Source organism: Tinamus guttatus, unplaced genomic scaffold, assembly GCF_059628265.1.
Source record: "Tinamus guttatus ecotype Peru unplaced genomic scaffold, ASM5962826v1 Tinamus_guttatus_pri_ptg000927l, whole genome shotgun sequence".
NCBI classification, from domain to species: domain Eukaryota; kingdom Metazoa; phylum Chordata; class Aves; order Tinamiformes; family Tinamidae; genus Tinamus; species Tinamus guttatus.
This window is the reverse complement of record NW_028289461.1, coordinates 1418722-1433466: the sequence shown is the minus strand read 5'-3', so window position 1 is coordinate 1433466 and position 14745 is coordinate 1418722. Positions and strand designations below refer to the sequence as shown.

General features: G+C 44.7%; 1 protein-coding gene across 2 annotated transcripts in view; it reads left to right on the top strand.

The window, feature by feature from the left end:
* ARHGEF4 (Rho guanine nucleotide exchange factor 4) overlaps nt 1-14745 on the top strand; it is a 91736-nt gene that overhangs the window by 49420 nt on the left and 27571 nt on the right. For both annotated transcript variants that reach the window (XM_010218667.2, XM_088538086.1), the window contains exon 2: nt 7577-7716. Coding sequence is in view for 1 of the 2 variants with exons in the window: in XM_088538086.1 (XP_088394212.1) it covers nt 7577-7716 (140 nt within the window). In the remaining variant the exon portion in view is untranslated. The remainder of the gene's footprint in view (nt 1-7576; nt 7717-14745) is intronic.

The following is a 14745-nucleotide window of genomic DNA, read 5'->3' as shown; positions in this document are numbered from 1 at the left end:
TACCCAAAGTTAGCCTCTTAAATCCATCTTCAGACATGTGTATAAACAGCTTGCTGTTCAGAAGTGCCAAGCAGTGGCTTTTGTGCTGACTCTGCTGGCAGTGGAACATGTTCCTCTTATCCAGCCCATCAGTTAGGTAGCCACAGGCATAGGGACCTCGTTTCAGGCTGCAATGTTAGATCCTTTGGTGTCAAGAAAATGTAGGTGCAGTTTTGAGAATTTTAAGTTCATTTTTTAACATTCACTTAGCACATGGATTAATCCATTATTTATCATTCTAGAAGTAAAAAGCAAAACCAAACTAGTGTCCCTGTGTGTGCCCGTGCTCCGAGGTTGACAGTCACAAAAGTACCGCAGGGAAGTCGTTGTGAGTGGACGCAGTATTTGGAAGCCTGCTGGTGACCGAGGCATGAATTGTTTTACTTCCTCATGAACATGTTTTCATAAAAAATGACCCTATCTGTTCTTGATGGGGGTCTTTTCCAGACCAATATGTAAGGTTCAATGTCTAGTGCAGTTTTCCCATTTCCACCTGTGGCTTGAACCTGAGGAAGACTATGATTTGGGCAATAAAATTACCTGGCAGAAACCTGGCTACCAAGGCCTCAGTCTTCTGAGGATGTACTTGGATGTAAAAAAATATGTAATAAAAATACTGGAGCTCTGGAAATGTAAATCCACTAGAGTTGCGATAGTGTGAATGTGGGATAGTTTGAGCTTTTAACGCTCTCCTGCTTATTCTCCTAGGAAACTGTTGTAACAGTGAAGCAAACAGCACAGCTGGGTCACTGTAACTTAAATCGACAGGGGTTGTGTGAGGTTTGGGAGATAAGAGCACCTGCATTAGGAAAGCTCCAATAAATCCCCAGAGAGTAGGAGCAGAGGTAGGATGAACAATACTTCTTGTGGGGACATATGCTATTCAAAATCTCCATTTAGTGACTACAGCTTTGGTTATGCCCAAATTTGTTTTCCTGGAGGAAAAAATAAAATAAAATGGAACCCACAAAGAATTTGACTGTCTCATTTTGAACCAGTGCTTTGGTTTGGATGGCCTCAGATTACCAATAGCAGAGCAGCAAAGCTCCCATTAGTTAAGGTAGTGTGGCTCCTTTGTGTGTTCCCACCGACTGCTTTCATCTATCTGTGCAAGCAAGAGATGAGAGAAGCCCAGAGCAATAGGCAGGAGTGATGCCCACATCATTCCTACGGGCACGTGCGGAGTGCACGTAGGAGAGTCTGTGGGAATCATTTTAAGGAAATGGTGTGTCTCATTTTGCTGGGCTGCTGAACTTCCCACTTCGGGGATGTGCCTTTTCCAGTTTTGAAAAGCTGGGCCAGATGCTTTCCTACAGATAGATAAATAAAATATCCAAAATCTTATTTGCCAAGGCCTTTCAAATTTATGTTTATCAAACTTGTCAGCTGCACTAACACTCTTTGATGTCGCTTTTACTTCGTAGGTTTGCCGAAATAGGTGTTGCCTACTGTAAATAACTATTGTTCTGATTTCCTGGCTCATTTGCTTTAATTTCCTCAGTTGTTGTTGCTGTTTTGGTAAGAATGGATGGTTAGACACAGACATGGTATTTTCATCTTTGCAGATGAGCTGAAAACTCATGTGAGATTCCTGCTGATGGGAATTGTCTCTGATAATTCTCTGCTAGACAAGTATCTTGTGTCAAATATCTTGTTCCATGGCTAGCAGTGGATCAGGATTGAGAGAGGCAACTTTTCCCCTTGCCAAGGGGGAGGAGTTTGGTTTTGGTTTTACTTTAAAGCAGAGTTAAGTCAACAGTTAAAAATAAGATATGAATTTCAAATGTCAATGTTTCTTTAGTTACCCATTAGAAACAAGACAGTGAGCGTTTTAGCCTTTCACAGAGGAGCCTGAAAATCAGGATGAATGGTTTCATCTACTTTACTTTTTCCCCAGGCCACTCCTTTAAATAGCAGCTACCTCCATGAATAAGAGCTGCTGATGGGATGCTAAGTGACATGTAGATATCCCAGGCTGTACCTCCTCCTGAGGATACCTATGGCTTAAGGCGGGGTGAAGGAAGGAGAATCAACTGCTAGTTTGGATTGCTGGGATTGATTCCATGTTTTGATTGTCGTAGGACTTAATCCCTAAATTAAATTTAGTCCCACTGTGTACAGAGTCCAGACATAAAGAGTTTTTCCAAAGACCGCCATCTGAAAAAGGAGAGCAGACAGGTGGGTAGGGATGAACTTGAGCAAATAAACAACAGACGCCGGGGCGGAGGATGTGTGTGCCCCTTCCCAGGACTGGAGCACGGCCAGCGAGTGAGCAGTTTGTACACGCTGCAACCCAGGTGCTTTCCAGCACAGGCTCTGCGTCAAAAAACCAACTTCAATGCTATTTCCTGTTTTCCTTGTCATTTCCACTCTTCAAATCTGGTTAAACTTTTCCCCCTCTCCTTTCCTGCTTGTAATAAGTCGCCAAACAAGGAAGAGGCTGGGGGCAGTTCTCCTTGATGCGTGTCCACAGGGCAAAACTGAGAACTGAGCTGGGCAGTGGGGAGGCGGGAGCGGGGGCTGCAGAACCGCCCCCAGCCGCTCATCTCACTGGCGCGCTCCCTAAACCTCGCTGCAAGTCATTTGGATTCTAATCGGGATTTAAAAACTCTGGAAACCTGAGAGGGCGGCTCACCACGTCCCTGCTGATGAATGTCACCGCTGGCGATGTTCATCATTCAGCCAGCAGCCCCGCAGCGCGCGTGGCTCTGCTTCTTGTTGAGGGGCAGCCTGCTCTTTGCATTCAGATGTGCATTTGCTCTGTGCTAACTGCTCTCCGTCACAACATCAAGTCCATTAGTGGTGTCATACAGAAATGCTCATTTTATTTGGATATATTGAATCCTTTCTCTAAAATTTGTCTTTTGTCTTTAAATTTGCCTTCTAAATTATGGGGAGGGAGGGGAGAAGAAGGGAAGAGTAACTCGTCTTTTCCATTTAAATGTTTTCTAGCTCTCTTCCCCATGCTCTGTTCTCTTTTCCTCAAAGATTCCCTGAGCATAGTCTCATTACCTGCTTGGAAATATCCTCACAAAGATCTTCCCTGTGGGCGGCTTTGCTTGTTCTTGGGTTTTCCCTCGTGAAGCTCACATTAACTGGTGGTACTTCCCATGCCTTTAATCTCACCCCACTGACTTCCCTCTTCCTGCTAAGCCGGCCCGTGGCCATAAACCGAGTGATACGAGAGGGTCCATCAGCACCACAAAGAGCCAGGAATGGTGCTGATGGAACAGAAATGGGATGACATCACTCTGATGGGTTTTACTGTGGCAGCAGCACAGGCACCGCAGTGGATCAGGCCACTGATAAATGAGGCATCTAATTCAGAGCAGAATGGATGGAGGCTGCAGCCACCCCTGTGGCAGCTGCTTCTGAGGGACACCAGGGCAGAGCAGGTCACAGGAGGATGGAGGGTGCTGCTCGCACAGGCTGCATGTCCTGGTTTTGGTCCCCTTGTCCCCTCTTATTTAGCCTCCTGGAATGGCCCTTTCAGGCCTCTTTCCTCTGGGCACTGCACATAAACACAGCAGTCTCTGCTCAGTCAGGCAGAGGGAATGATGTCGTTAGCTCTGAATTAATTTGCTCTGTGAGTGTAAATCAGCCTTCTACTGTTATTTCAGTGCATTATTTTAAACGGAGATGCTACATAAAGGCAAATTAAATGTGTGGATGTGGAGCTGAAAAGCCCTCTTGAAAAAGATCTGCTTGCAATACCCAGAAGTCATATTCTTGTTATGTGCTTCTAATAGACTGTGGATGCTTTTGGCCTTCAAAACGGTATGCAATCACCCTGCTTTCTGTCCCAGCCTTGCCCCTAAAAGCTGTAGGCTGTATGTCAAGTGAAAATGGATACCCAGAATGTCAGGGAAGCTGCTTTTGGCCCATTCTCTGTTAGTCATGGGTTAAACACAGCGCACAGGCAGCTGCCCTGTGCTTGCTCCAGAGAGAAAGGGGCTTTTCAGACCTGCGGCCTTGCCCGCAAGCAGGACGCGGTGGCGGGTGCCAGGCAGACGGCAGCTCCGAGCCACGGCCTGCGCTGCGGGCGGCTGTCGAGGTGTGTCTCCCATTGCGGGCCCAGGGGCATCACAGAGCCAGGTCGCAGTTCCACACAAACCTCCGCTCCAAGGGCTTTGCTGGTGAGGTGGAGAGCTCAGAACCCTCGGGGAGCAGCGCTCAGAGCCAGGTCCCACTTCGGCAAGGAGGGGACGCAAGCCGAGCACAGCCAGGGCCCCTGGCCTGGGCAGTGCTGGCCTCCTGCCCCACATCAGCAGGACAGTGTGAGGGGGAAGCACAGTCTGGCTGGATGCCTAGATGAGGTGTGGGGGGCTCCCTCTTTCCTGATTGTAAATGGAATTATCCATTTGCTTTTGTGTTCTTGTGACATAGACCTCAGCCTGGGCTTGGACTCGCTATAACCGAATGCTAAAATCGAGTCATGGTGCCTGTACAGAGGGTGGCAGTACTAAACACTGGTTACTCTCCCTCCGTGTGTCCTTGTGCATGGGATTTGTTGTCATATTTTGCAAAATTTATCAGGACAGCCATGTAAAACAAGGAGGAATCTGCTTAAGCTAATTGGATGTAGTTGGCGGCTTGGTGTTATTTTTGACAGAAGGTCATTCTCTGCCACTCTCTTGATTGCCAAGGACAGGTTAGATTAGTGGTTTTGGAGAGATGCGGAAAGGACAGCTGTAGGTTCAGCATTAAATGGAAATGAGCGTTTGCTGGGGAGGGGGATCGGGACATTTAGGCCGGCTTGGCTGGCTCTGCAGCTTAATTGTAGCCTTTCCAAATACCACCGTACAGCTGGGGAAGTGGCAAGGCAGCAGATTGACTTTCAGCAATCTCTGCTATCTTGTCTTAAAAGATCTCATGTGTAGCACTTGCTTCTTTTCTACTTGACCTAGTTTGTGCTGTGCATGTTGAGTCATTACCTACATTAAAAGCCTTCATTCTGCTGCTTCCTTGATGGTTTTCTAGTGCATTGGGTCACCAGCTCAGCCTCCTGTTTTATTTCTCTGTAATCATGGCTCTCCTGTTAGCTGCTTCTGAGCAACTTCTTAGGTTTCTTTAGCTTTCCTTTTCCTTGAAACACTAGTGATCTTGGGGAAAACTGGGAATAAAGCTATGTTGGCCCATACTTCCTCAGGATTGAGAACTTCAACATGATTACAGATAGCATTTTTGGTGAAATATATCCGTGATGATACTCATTCCAGTTTTGTTTTGTTTTGTTTGTTTGTTTGCTTGCTTGTATTCTAAGCTGGGAAAACTAATCCAAGACGCAGCAGCAGTTCTTGTGATTGCAGAAAAATTGATGAGCTTGGTAAGATCAGAGAAGAAGAACAAGTCTCTAGTGAAAGCAAACACAGCTTTCAGGGCACTTAGCAGAAGTATAGAGCATTTTAAGTAATATAGGTAAATATGTCCCTGGAGTTTGTGCTTTTTCATCTAAGCACAGACCAAAATAACTGGCGGAATGCAGGGGGCACAAAAGCTGTGAGACTGTCACTGAGCATTTCCAAGCTGAAAATTACTTTAATAATGAAATAGCATAAAAAGATGCATAAGACAAAAGTACTGAAGTTCTGCATCATATAAAAAAAAGCAACATGATCAAAGGAGTTCAAAGAAGGTTTTATATTAAGCAACTGTCTAGTTCCGGCTCAAAGAACATTTATATTCTTGGAAATAATTTCTGATTTGTTTTTGCTGTTGCATTGAAAGTTGTTCATTAATAACAAACAGTTGTTTTTCAGACTGTATATGAGCAAAAAAGTGATGTTTTAATGCTCCTTTAAAAGCATTTCTATGCAGACCATGGTAGCTCTGAATAAAATGATAATATTGGCGGCACACCAGCTATTTTTCACTTTTACATATAACTTTTTTTTTTGACTTTTACATATAGCCTTTCTTAGCTTCAGAACTATAATTTACACGATGTGTATTACTGGCATGTATTCGGTAGAGAACTTCTCCTTTATAATGACCTGATGTGTCATGACAAAGCTATGGAGATACTTGAGTTGTGCTCGAATGTCACTTGGTGTTGGCTACCTGGGCACTCACACACTTCCACTGAAAATTCTGCTTTCAGAAGCTTGTGTTCACCTCATGTCCTGACCTGCCATTAATACTGCCTGTCACTGCAGGTCCTGCAGTATAGGGCCCTGAGGGGACTTCATTCTGCATCATTAGGGAGCTTTGTTTTTAGGTAATACCTAGCAAAGCCTCTGCACGCTTTCACTTGGTGTACAGGTAAGATTAGGTTCACTTGAGCACTTGTGCTCAAGAATAAAATGAGGGCTCAGGAGTGGACGTGGGCATCCCCAGGCTGTGGCCAACACTCTGCCCATCATGCTGTGCAATATCAAGCTTTTATTTCACCCATTCCACAGTTGATTATGAACATGATACCATGTCCAACTGTGCCCTTTTTTTTTTTTTTTTTTTTTTTTGGACAAAAAGACTGTATGTTCACTCGGTTTTAGTGCTGCAGCCATGTTGAGGACGTTGCTTTCAGCCAACAAGCTCTGCTGCTGCTTCTGGCACCCTGCTCATATCCATCACGTTAGTGCCTTTCATTTCATGCACATCTATCTTCTGTGAAGTCCACCTCCTTGTCATGGAAACTGTTGTCTTAGCAGTTACTGATCTCAATAAATGTGTCAGTTAATGTTTTCTTTAGTCATTAGCATTTTTCACAGATTTTGCAAACTGGAAGTTTATGCTCAGTAGCATATAAAAGTATGGGAAGAATGAATGGTTGGTGACCATGCCACAGAAATGTATTGGCTACTACTATGAGGAGACCTTAGGAAAAGCTTCCTGCCTATGAAGTGCCATTTTCTCCCATGCAAGGAGTATAAATGCTGCTTTTAATTTCTCTCAGGCTTATGCTGTGACTTGGAGTGCTTGCTCTAGCTCTAGGCTGCTAGACCCTGGTGATCTGCAGCACGTTCGGTTCTGTGCTGGGCAGAACGGCCCTCCTGTGGCAATAATGGAGACTTCTGCTGCAAACACCCTTGCAGGCAACAAAATGGGCTCTTAAATGAAATAATATGTGAAATGTGTGGAAAAAGAGGCAGGCAATGTCTTTAACACAAGCTGAAGGCTTCCCTGGTCTCATGGCATTTTGGCATCTCATAATCCCCGGGATTTAAATTGGTGGCACGAGTTGTTCCATTGCTGCGTTTCCTGTCAACATGGCAGTGCTATGACAAAATCCTCCCCGTGTTTTCCCTGCCCTGTGCCTTTTGCCAGAGTCTATTTTCCCATTCTTACCTGATCTTTTCTTTGCAGTTGTTATTTTTTCTTTTCAATCAAAATTCCCTTTCTAGAAAAAGATGCAATCATTTATGGTAACAAATAGCAAGCAAACAAAAAACTCTGAAGAATGTTGCCTCTGCAGTTTTCTCAGGTCGCTTCTATAGTTTTCTCCGTGTCCTGCATTGCAAGTCCCTCGCGCCACTGAGCTCTCGTGACGGAGAGGCTTTTGCAGTCTTTCCCAACTGGACTGTTGTTGCTGTTGCAGTGATCGCTGATGGGGCGCTGGATAAGACGGCTCTGGCAGACGACGCTGGGAGCGAGGAGGACCTGTATGAGGATTTCCGGAGCGGCAACCACCGCTACGGTCACCCTGGCGGCGGCGGGGAGCAGCTTGCCATCAATGAGGTACTGCTGGCCATTTTCCTCATGCTTTTTTGTTTAGAGCCATAAGAGAGGGCCAGGACCACACTGCTAAGGACAAAGTGCATGAGCCTTCAGCTGCGTACATGTTGTGTTTGTTCTCTGTCATCATTATTTATTATTGAGGACTCTTTTTTCTTAACAATTCATTTTATGTAAGTAAAATTCCATTATGTAACTTTTAATCAAGAAAGCAAATGATGTGTCCAAAACGGGTGAAATTAGTAGATATTGTCTTTCATCCATATCTGGACTTGCCTGGCTGACTTGAATCAAAAAGATGATTTTTGCCCTATTTCATAGATGCCTGAGTATTCAGGGCCAACAGAATTGCATCAACAGGCCATAGGCTGTTTACTTTGTCAGGTGGTTCCTAGGGATAATTAACCCATCACTTAGCTTCACTGAGCATTAGCAAAGTGCTTTCCCTACACAATCTCTTCCTGCAACAACAGTACCGTGAAATATTGCTGAGGTAGAGATTTTAAATGTAAATATCTTAAGCTTTTGAGTCAAAATATCTCAAATGGCTGTGAATCAGCCTTATTAGGAGCTTCACTGATGGACCAAAATCTGAGTTATAATTAGTCTTAAGCTTTTTCAGTAGTAGTCCTAGGAGGAATGTAAGTGAAGGTGCAATCATCTAGTCAGATTTTGTGAGTGGTCTTGTTCTTGCTTTATTGCTTTCCCACTTGCATTTTACTGGTACGGGTAAGGAAACTATGGTAACTGTGTTATTCCTAGCCTTCTTGAAAGAAAAAGCTTTTAGATAAACAAAGAAGGTTGAAATACATTTTCAAAGCAGTTGGCAGACCAAATGTTGCATTAAAAAAAATATTTCATTTTGGATCAAGAGAAAATAGCTATGGAATAATACTAATAAAAAAAAAACTTTCATAAAACCAGAATAATTTACTGGCAAAAATACGAGCACTATAAAAGAAGGCCGGGAAGGTTTTATAGAGCCCACCTAGGAAGATCAGCATGAAAATATGTAAGAGCCAAGAAAAATCAATCAAAAAGTAATAATAAGAGCTTGGGATGAGAAAAGAGGCAGGGAAGTAATTTTTGTGGGGCATCTGTTTGACATTCTTTCAAATACATTCTAGATGCTTGAGGAAAAGAGATTTTTGTGTTTGGACTGTATTTGGCATGGGGTTTTTTGTGGTTGTTCTGGATAACAGACCCCCTCCTTGTATCATTTTCCTTCCACAGTATAATTAGGTAAAATGTAGCAAGAGAAAATCTATACTGCAAATGCCTTGTGGTTGAGTCCTTCCAATATGAAAATATTACTTATTGGGACAGATACATGCAAGCTAGAAGAAATGGTGGTGCATGTAGACTGAGGTTGAGAGCGTAGCTCTGAGTAATACTGTAGCAATTCAGTACGTGTGGAGCATTTAGACTCTTCTAGATAATCTTCTAGGTAAACAGTGTTGTCCTCATCACATGAAAACAAAGCATTACTTCTTTGGAAGTGACCTTTTCTAACAAATGGCAGGACTACCTATCTTTTTTCTTTATTAACTTGTGGCTCTATTAATAAGTTCAGCATGTGGAAATCTTGTTCCTGATATGCAGGACTCTCTTACTTCAGCAGGCAAGGGTTTCATCTGCTGCAGGTAACAAATTGCCTTCTGTTTAAAATGACAATACTGTACTGTAATATGCTACAAACGTTTGTGTTTAGCAGTGCTCTTTGACAGGATGCAGTCAAGCTAATTAGTCCAATATACATGTTTCTGATTTTACAGAATAATTCATACAGGAAAAATGTTCACGGAAGTGGTGCAAAAAAAACCCACATGTCCCATTTACTAAAGGTGGCAAACATTCTGACAGTCCTTTCTTGGCCAAGCCCTGTGTAGATGCTGTTGTTGAGTCACTAAAGCGTTATTCTTATGCTAAACTCTGCTCACCCAATGTTCACGCAAGCTACGTTCAATTTTCAGCAAATAAGACACGTGAATTGTAACGGATTCCATTAAAAAAGTGCTAAAATATATATAAAAAAAACATAGGTAGTGCAGATAAAATTGGAATATTTTAACTTTGTCAACCGTGAGTAACATCCACAGCATTTTCACATTATCTGTCTGCATTGTGATGAATGGAAGTCTCTTGAGCACTGTTTGAGGAAGAATTTTGAAATAAAAGGGTTTTAAAATATATCATTATTTGCATTTTGCATGATATTTTGCAGCCAAATGTTATCAATCCATTTTTAAGGCGTACAAAATAGGTGTACAAAATAGGTCATAACAAGCTTCCAGACAGAAAACATAATTAGAATATTGATCGTGTGGAAGCAGTATACAACATTCATGTGTAATCTGGGAGAGGTGATTTACTGCCCCTTTTATGTCTTAATGTGGGTATGTTGCTCTTGCAACTGATGCCAAAGCAAATAGAAACCAATTAACAAGCCCCTCCTCCCCCAAGGACTTAATTCCCCATTTTGCATATTTCTGCAACCAAAAATTGACAACTGTGGTCCAGAAACAGCAACTGCAATTTGTTTGTGAAAAACTGTGTAAAGCTTGCTGCTGGCAAGGACAAGAAATAGTGTTTACCCTCATGAATATAAATCTTTACAGGATCTGAGTTTTGGTCTCTAAGTATCTGCATTACTCTGTGTATGACTCGTGTGAATATTTACAGTGTGCCCTCAGAACTGTAACATCTTTGCGTGCCCCATGGGCTCAGTGTGTACCATTCTCAGCGCTGTAAATTCCTAATGCTGTTTCAGAAGGCTTTTTTTATTTCCTGAAACAGATTTAAAGCTCATCAGTATATTCAAATATTCCACAGCAGTTATGAAGCATACTAGTGACTTGGATCCTTGCCTCCATGTATCTCACCAGCCATCGGAGCGAGGAGGGAAGCGGTCCCAAGGACCATCAGAGCGTCTCTGCTTGCTGCCACAGGCAGTCCTGGCTGCTCAGGGCCGCTCTGGTGTTGCCCTCATCAGCACAGTCCTCTCCAGTCGCTGCTTCCTCCTTCTGGAGATGAGGAGACAGTGAGAGAAGTCCAGTGGAGCTCACTTGGTACTGACTCTGGGTTATCCTTATCTGAGGAAGGAGCAGTTTGCAGGTGGATTTGGGGCTTTTCTGGAAAGGCAGGAAACACTGGGTAGGTTGCAGCCTTAGCAGGCCTGTGTGTGTAGCTAAGGCAGGAACCTATGCAAAGACTGTCCTAATAGAAGTGTTTCTAATATATATGTGTGTGTATTGCCACTTTGTGTGTCTTCTGACACACATGGCTTGTTTGAAGAATATAAAGCACTGCCCAGCTTTGATCTGTGGCTGTAAAACAGACCTGAAGTATCACTCAAAGGAAATACTGCAAACTGCATGATGACTTTGGAGCTTCTACATCAGCCCTGTCTGCTGTTAAATTGTAAAAACTGTAACAGCTTTTGATAATGATAGTTGTGAGTGTTAGGAGACTTAATAACATCTGTTGTTTGCTAGCATTAAATGTGTTCCTACCTCCTAGGGTGTAAAGAGAGGCTTGGCTCCACACACACACACACACACACACAAATTCCCTTTGGACAAAAAAATACAACAGTATTTTAATTCCTGAAGTTCTTTCTGCCAAAGCACCCCAGTCTGCCTGTATGTTATCCAGTATATCCGCAGAGCTATGCAGCCCTGACTGTTCCTTGCCACCTCCTAAAGCGTAATGTGACTACTGCTGCTAACAGGAGTTTGGGGAAGGGGTAATTGTCTCTATGATGAGGGCTGCAAGCAGCTCCCTGCATCCCACAGAAGCGGGCTCCGTGGCCGCGCCGCAGCGGCTGGAGCTGCCGCGTGAGCTGGTGGAGACGACTCCTTTCAGCATCCATGTAGAGGAGAGCTGCTCTCGGAGACTGAACGTGCCCCTGTCCTTGGGGAGCCTCACTAAAAAATAGTTTTAAAAAAATAATTTGGGATTTGTCTCTCCTAGTTTGTTAGTTCAAGAAACACCTGCAATGGATAAGAGCACAATAACAGAATGGATGTTGGAGCTCAGCAAGAGGGATAAAGGAGGAGTCTGACCAAGTAGGAATGCTAAATGTGGGGTAGTATACAGGTTATTCCAGGTTTAGGTGTTGCCGTGGAGAGAGAGGAGTGAATGTATCTGGTACAAAGTGGTTTTATACCATACTTTCTGCCTCGGGTTTCTTTCAGCATGGCTTTGATATCAGAAGGTTTCTTGGATTTGTTCTCCCCTCTCCAAATCCTGACTTGAAGGAATTCCTCTTTGCAAAGTTTTTCTCCTAATCTCCAGAACATTTTTGAACCGTGTGGTGGAAAAGTGGAACTCCCAAGTCCCATGGCCCCTCAGAGAGCACTGTTAATCTCTTGAAAGATTCATGTATTCTTCACATTCCCCCTCAGCCCTGTCCCATGACTGAAGGCCCTGGCCCTGCGCTCATGGGGTAAATTGGGGACAGGCCTCCATCGCTGGGGGCGGGAAGCAGGGGCAGAAAATTCATCGCTGCTTTAATGCACTCAAGGCAGTAGCATGTTCCTTGCTTATTGTATTGTGTGGATGGAAGCTGCAAAACTGTGGGAGCTGTTGAGGGAAGAGTTATCGGTGACCAGTGAGCAACCATGTTCCTGAAGTGCCAACCCCACACTTTCTTGTGGCTATGGAGGCTCCTCCTCACTCCAGGCGCTCCGGGCTGGGTGCCCCAAGGGTGCCTTGGGTCTCGTGCAGGTCACTCATGTGCCCGCTGATGGCAGCAGAAAGGGGAAATGTTACTTGCAGTAACCCTGGTGCGCCCACGCGTGTGGTGGGCCAGCACACACGGCTGCCCCGGTCCGAGCAGCACGGGGCGGCCAGGCGGCCTCCACACAGCCCCGCGCAGGGAGCGGGAGCAGCCCCGCCTGGCCACCCTGCGCTGCTCCCGCTCCGCGCGCAGGACCCTGCACCCTATGCCCTGAGCAGCCTCCACACAGCCCCGCGCACGGAGCGGGAGCAGCGCGGGGCGGGAGCAGTGCGGGGCTGCGCTTGGGACTGCCCTTGGGAAGGGCCGTCTGGGCTGGAGTGCGCCGGGCTGCCTCACAGCAGCTGAGCCTCGGGTCCAGCTTCCTTCTTGAGGTTTCGTTTTGGGGGCACACATCTGCCTGTAGCAAAGAACTGGGGAAAATGTGTTTTTTTGTTACCTTTTTTTTTCATTCTACTTTCTGTTAGCTTTTTCTTTACTCTCTTTAGAGAATCCTGTCTCTATTTAATCTGTCTTCTTGCCATCGCGAGTTTTTGTGTCAAGCTATTGCTTGAGCTCTGTGAACTGACCGTCCTGCTGCTTCACCTTTCTCTGTCACTAATTGACGCATCGGTGATAAAACAGAGGGAGCAGCTTGTTGGTTTACTGTCAAGCAGCAGAGTTAGGAGCACTGATTTCCACTGCTTGCCTTGTTCATTAGTTTGAAAGCAACTAAGCAAGTTTGCTTCTGAGTTACCCTTCTCCTGTTAACCCCTTGGGCAACATGGCAGGCTCTTGGAGAACGGCCCGCCAGGACTTGCGCTTCGTCGTTGCGTTTTATGTATGTTGTTCTGCCGCCTCTTCCACGGCTTGCTGGCTAGAACAGAGGCATCAGGAACAGCTGGCTTAGGAGGACACTCAGCCACTTCATTATCCTTGTAAAAATTTCCCTTAGCGTTTTTGCTGTGTATGGTTTCCTTCATAAAATGCGTAGCCTGTTTCTTATACACAGTTCATGTATGTCTTTAGTCTCGCAGTATTTCACATTCTCGTACTCCTTGGAGTTTGTGTCCTTCCCACCCTCATCCCTCAGCTCTTTTAATTCCATCAGAAGACAATTAAGAAGGATTGTAAAATAAACATTATTAGGTGCCAACTTGGAAGATCTTTATAGAGTACAGTTGTTTGCAAGCAGTTTGCCTTATTTCCCCATCCAAAACAGAAGGGCAGGGCTTGTAATTTCGGTAAGAAGTGAGCAGTCAGAGCAGTGTGGTGTGGCAGTGCCTTAACGCTGCACTGCAATGGAATGCATTTTTTAAGACCGATAAATGAACCCTCTGCTCACATTTTATAATACATGGGGGCAATAGAACATGCCAGGCAGCCAAGAACTGCATGGCTTGCTTGAAAATATTGTGTGGTCAGAAAGGAAGGAGTTTAGTAAGCTAGAAGTTCCCCAAAAACAAAGCTTGCCAGTTTTCCCTGTCCCCAGCCACCTCTTTGAAGAACTCCTTAAAAGTGTTAGGTTTCAGAGTTTCTCAGCTGTCTTATCCATCTTCCCCTCCCTGTAAGTTACCACATTCATTCTGCCCCTTGCATCACACCGCTATTCACTGCCTTCCTCTCACCTCCACACTCTGTTTTCACAGGCTCCATTGCTATTTCCACTGAGCTCACCTGTGCCAGGTCCTACAACTTTTCCATCCATTTTCCATCCAGGTAGACCATTGCATGGACTGTGCCAACCTGTTTTACTTCTCTGCGGTTGTAGCCCTGCTCCCCTGCATCCATCACAAAACGCTTCCTTTCACGTCCCAGGCCACTCCCATCCTCTACATTTGCCTGTGATTTAGCATTCATCACTGAAAGAGAACTTTCTACCTTCAGCTGAACACGCTTCTACCAACGCCAGAGCTCTAGGCCACGGCAGTGATTCCCAGATGCTTCCAATGTGCTCAGCAGTTTTGTTGTTGATGATGAGCATAAAATTTCCTTTAGGATTGCTCTGAAGCTTTTCCTGGGTGCAGCAGAGTCTCAAAGTGCAGGACTGGTTACTATGCTCTTCTCGTAGGGTATGGCCCATCTCTGATTCTGTTATTGTCGGGGATGCCCCATCTACATGGCTTCTTCGGCCTTGTCTTTTGGACTAAGAAACTCTTGGACCAATTTTCTTTCCATGGATAATTGATCTCTTGAATGCTAGCACTGTAGCAAGAGCACATCTCCTATTTAAAAAATATTATTAAGAATAGCAACTTCATCCCAAAGAAACTCAAATAGCTCCATTTTATGAAAAAGACAGTAGTTTGGCACTT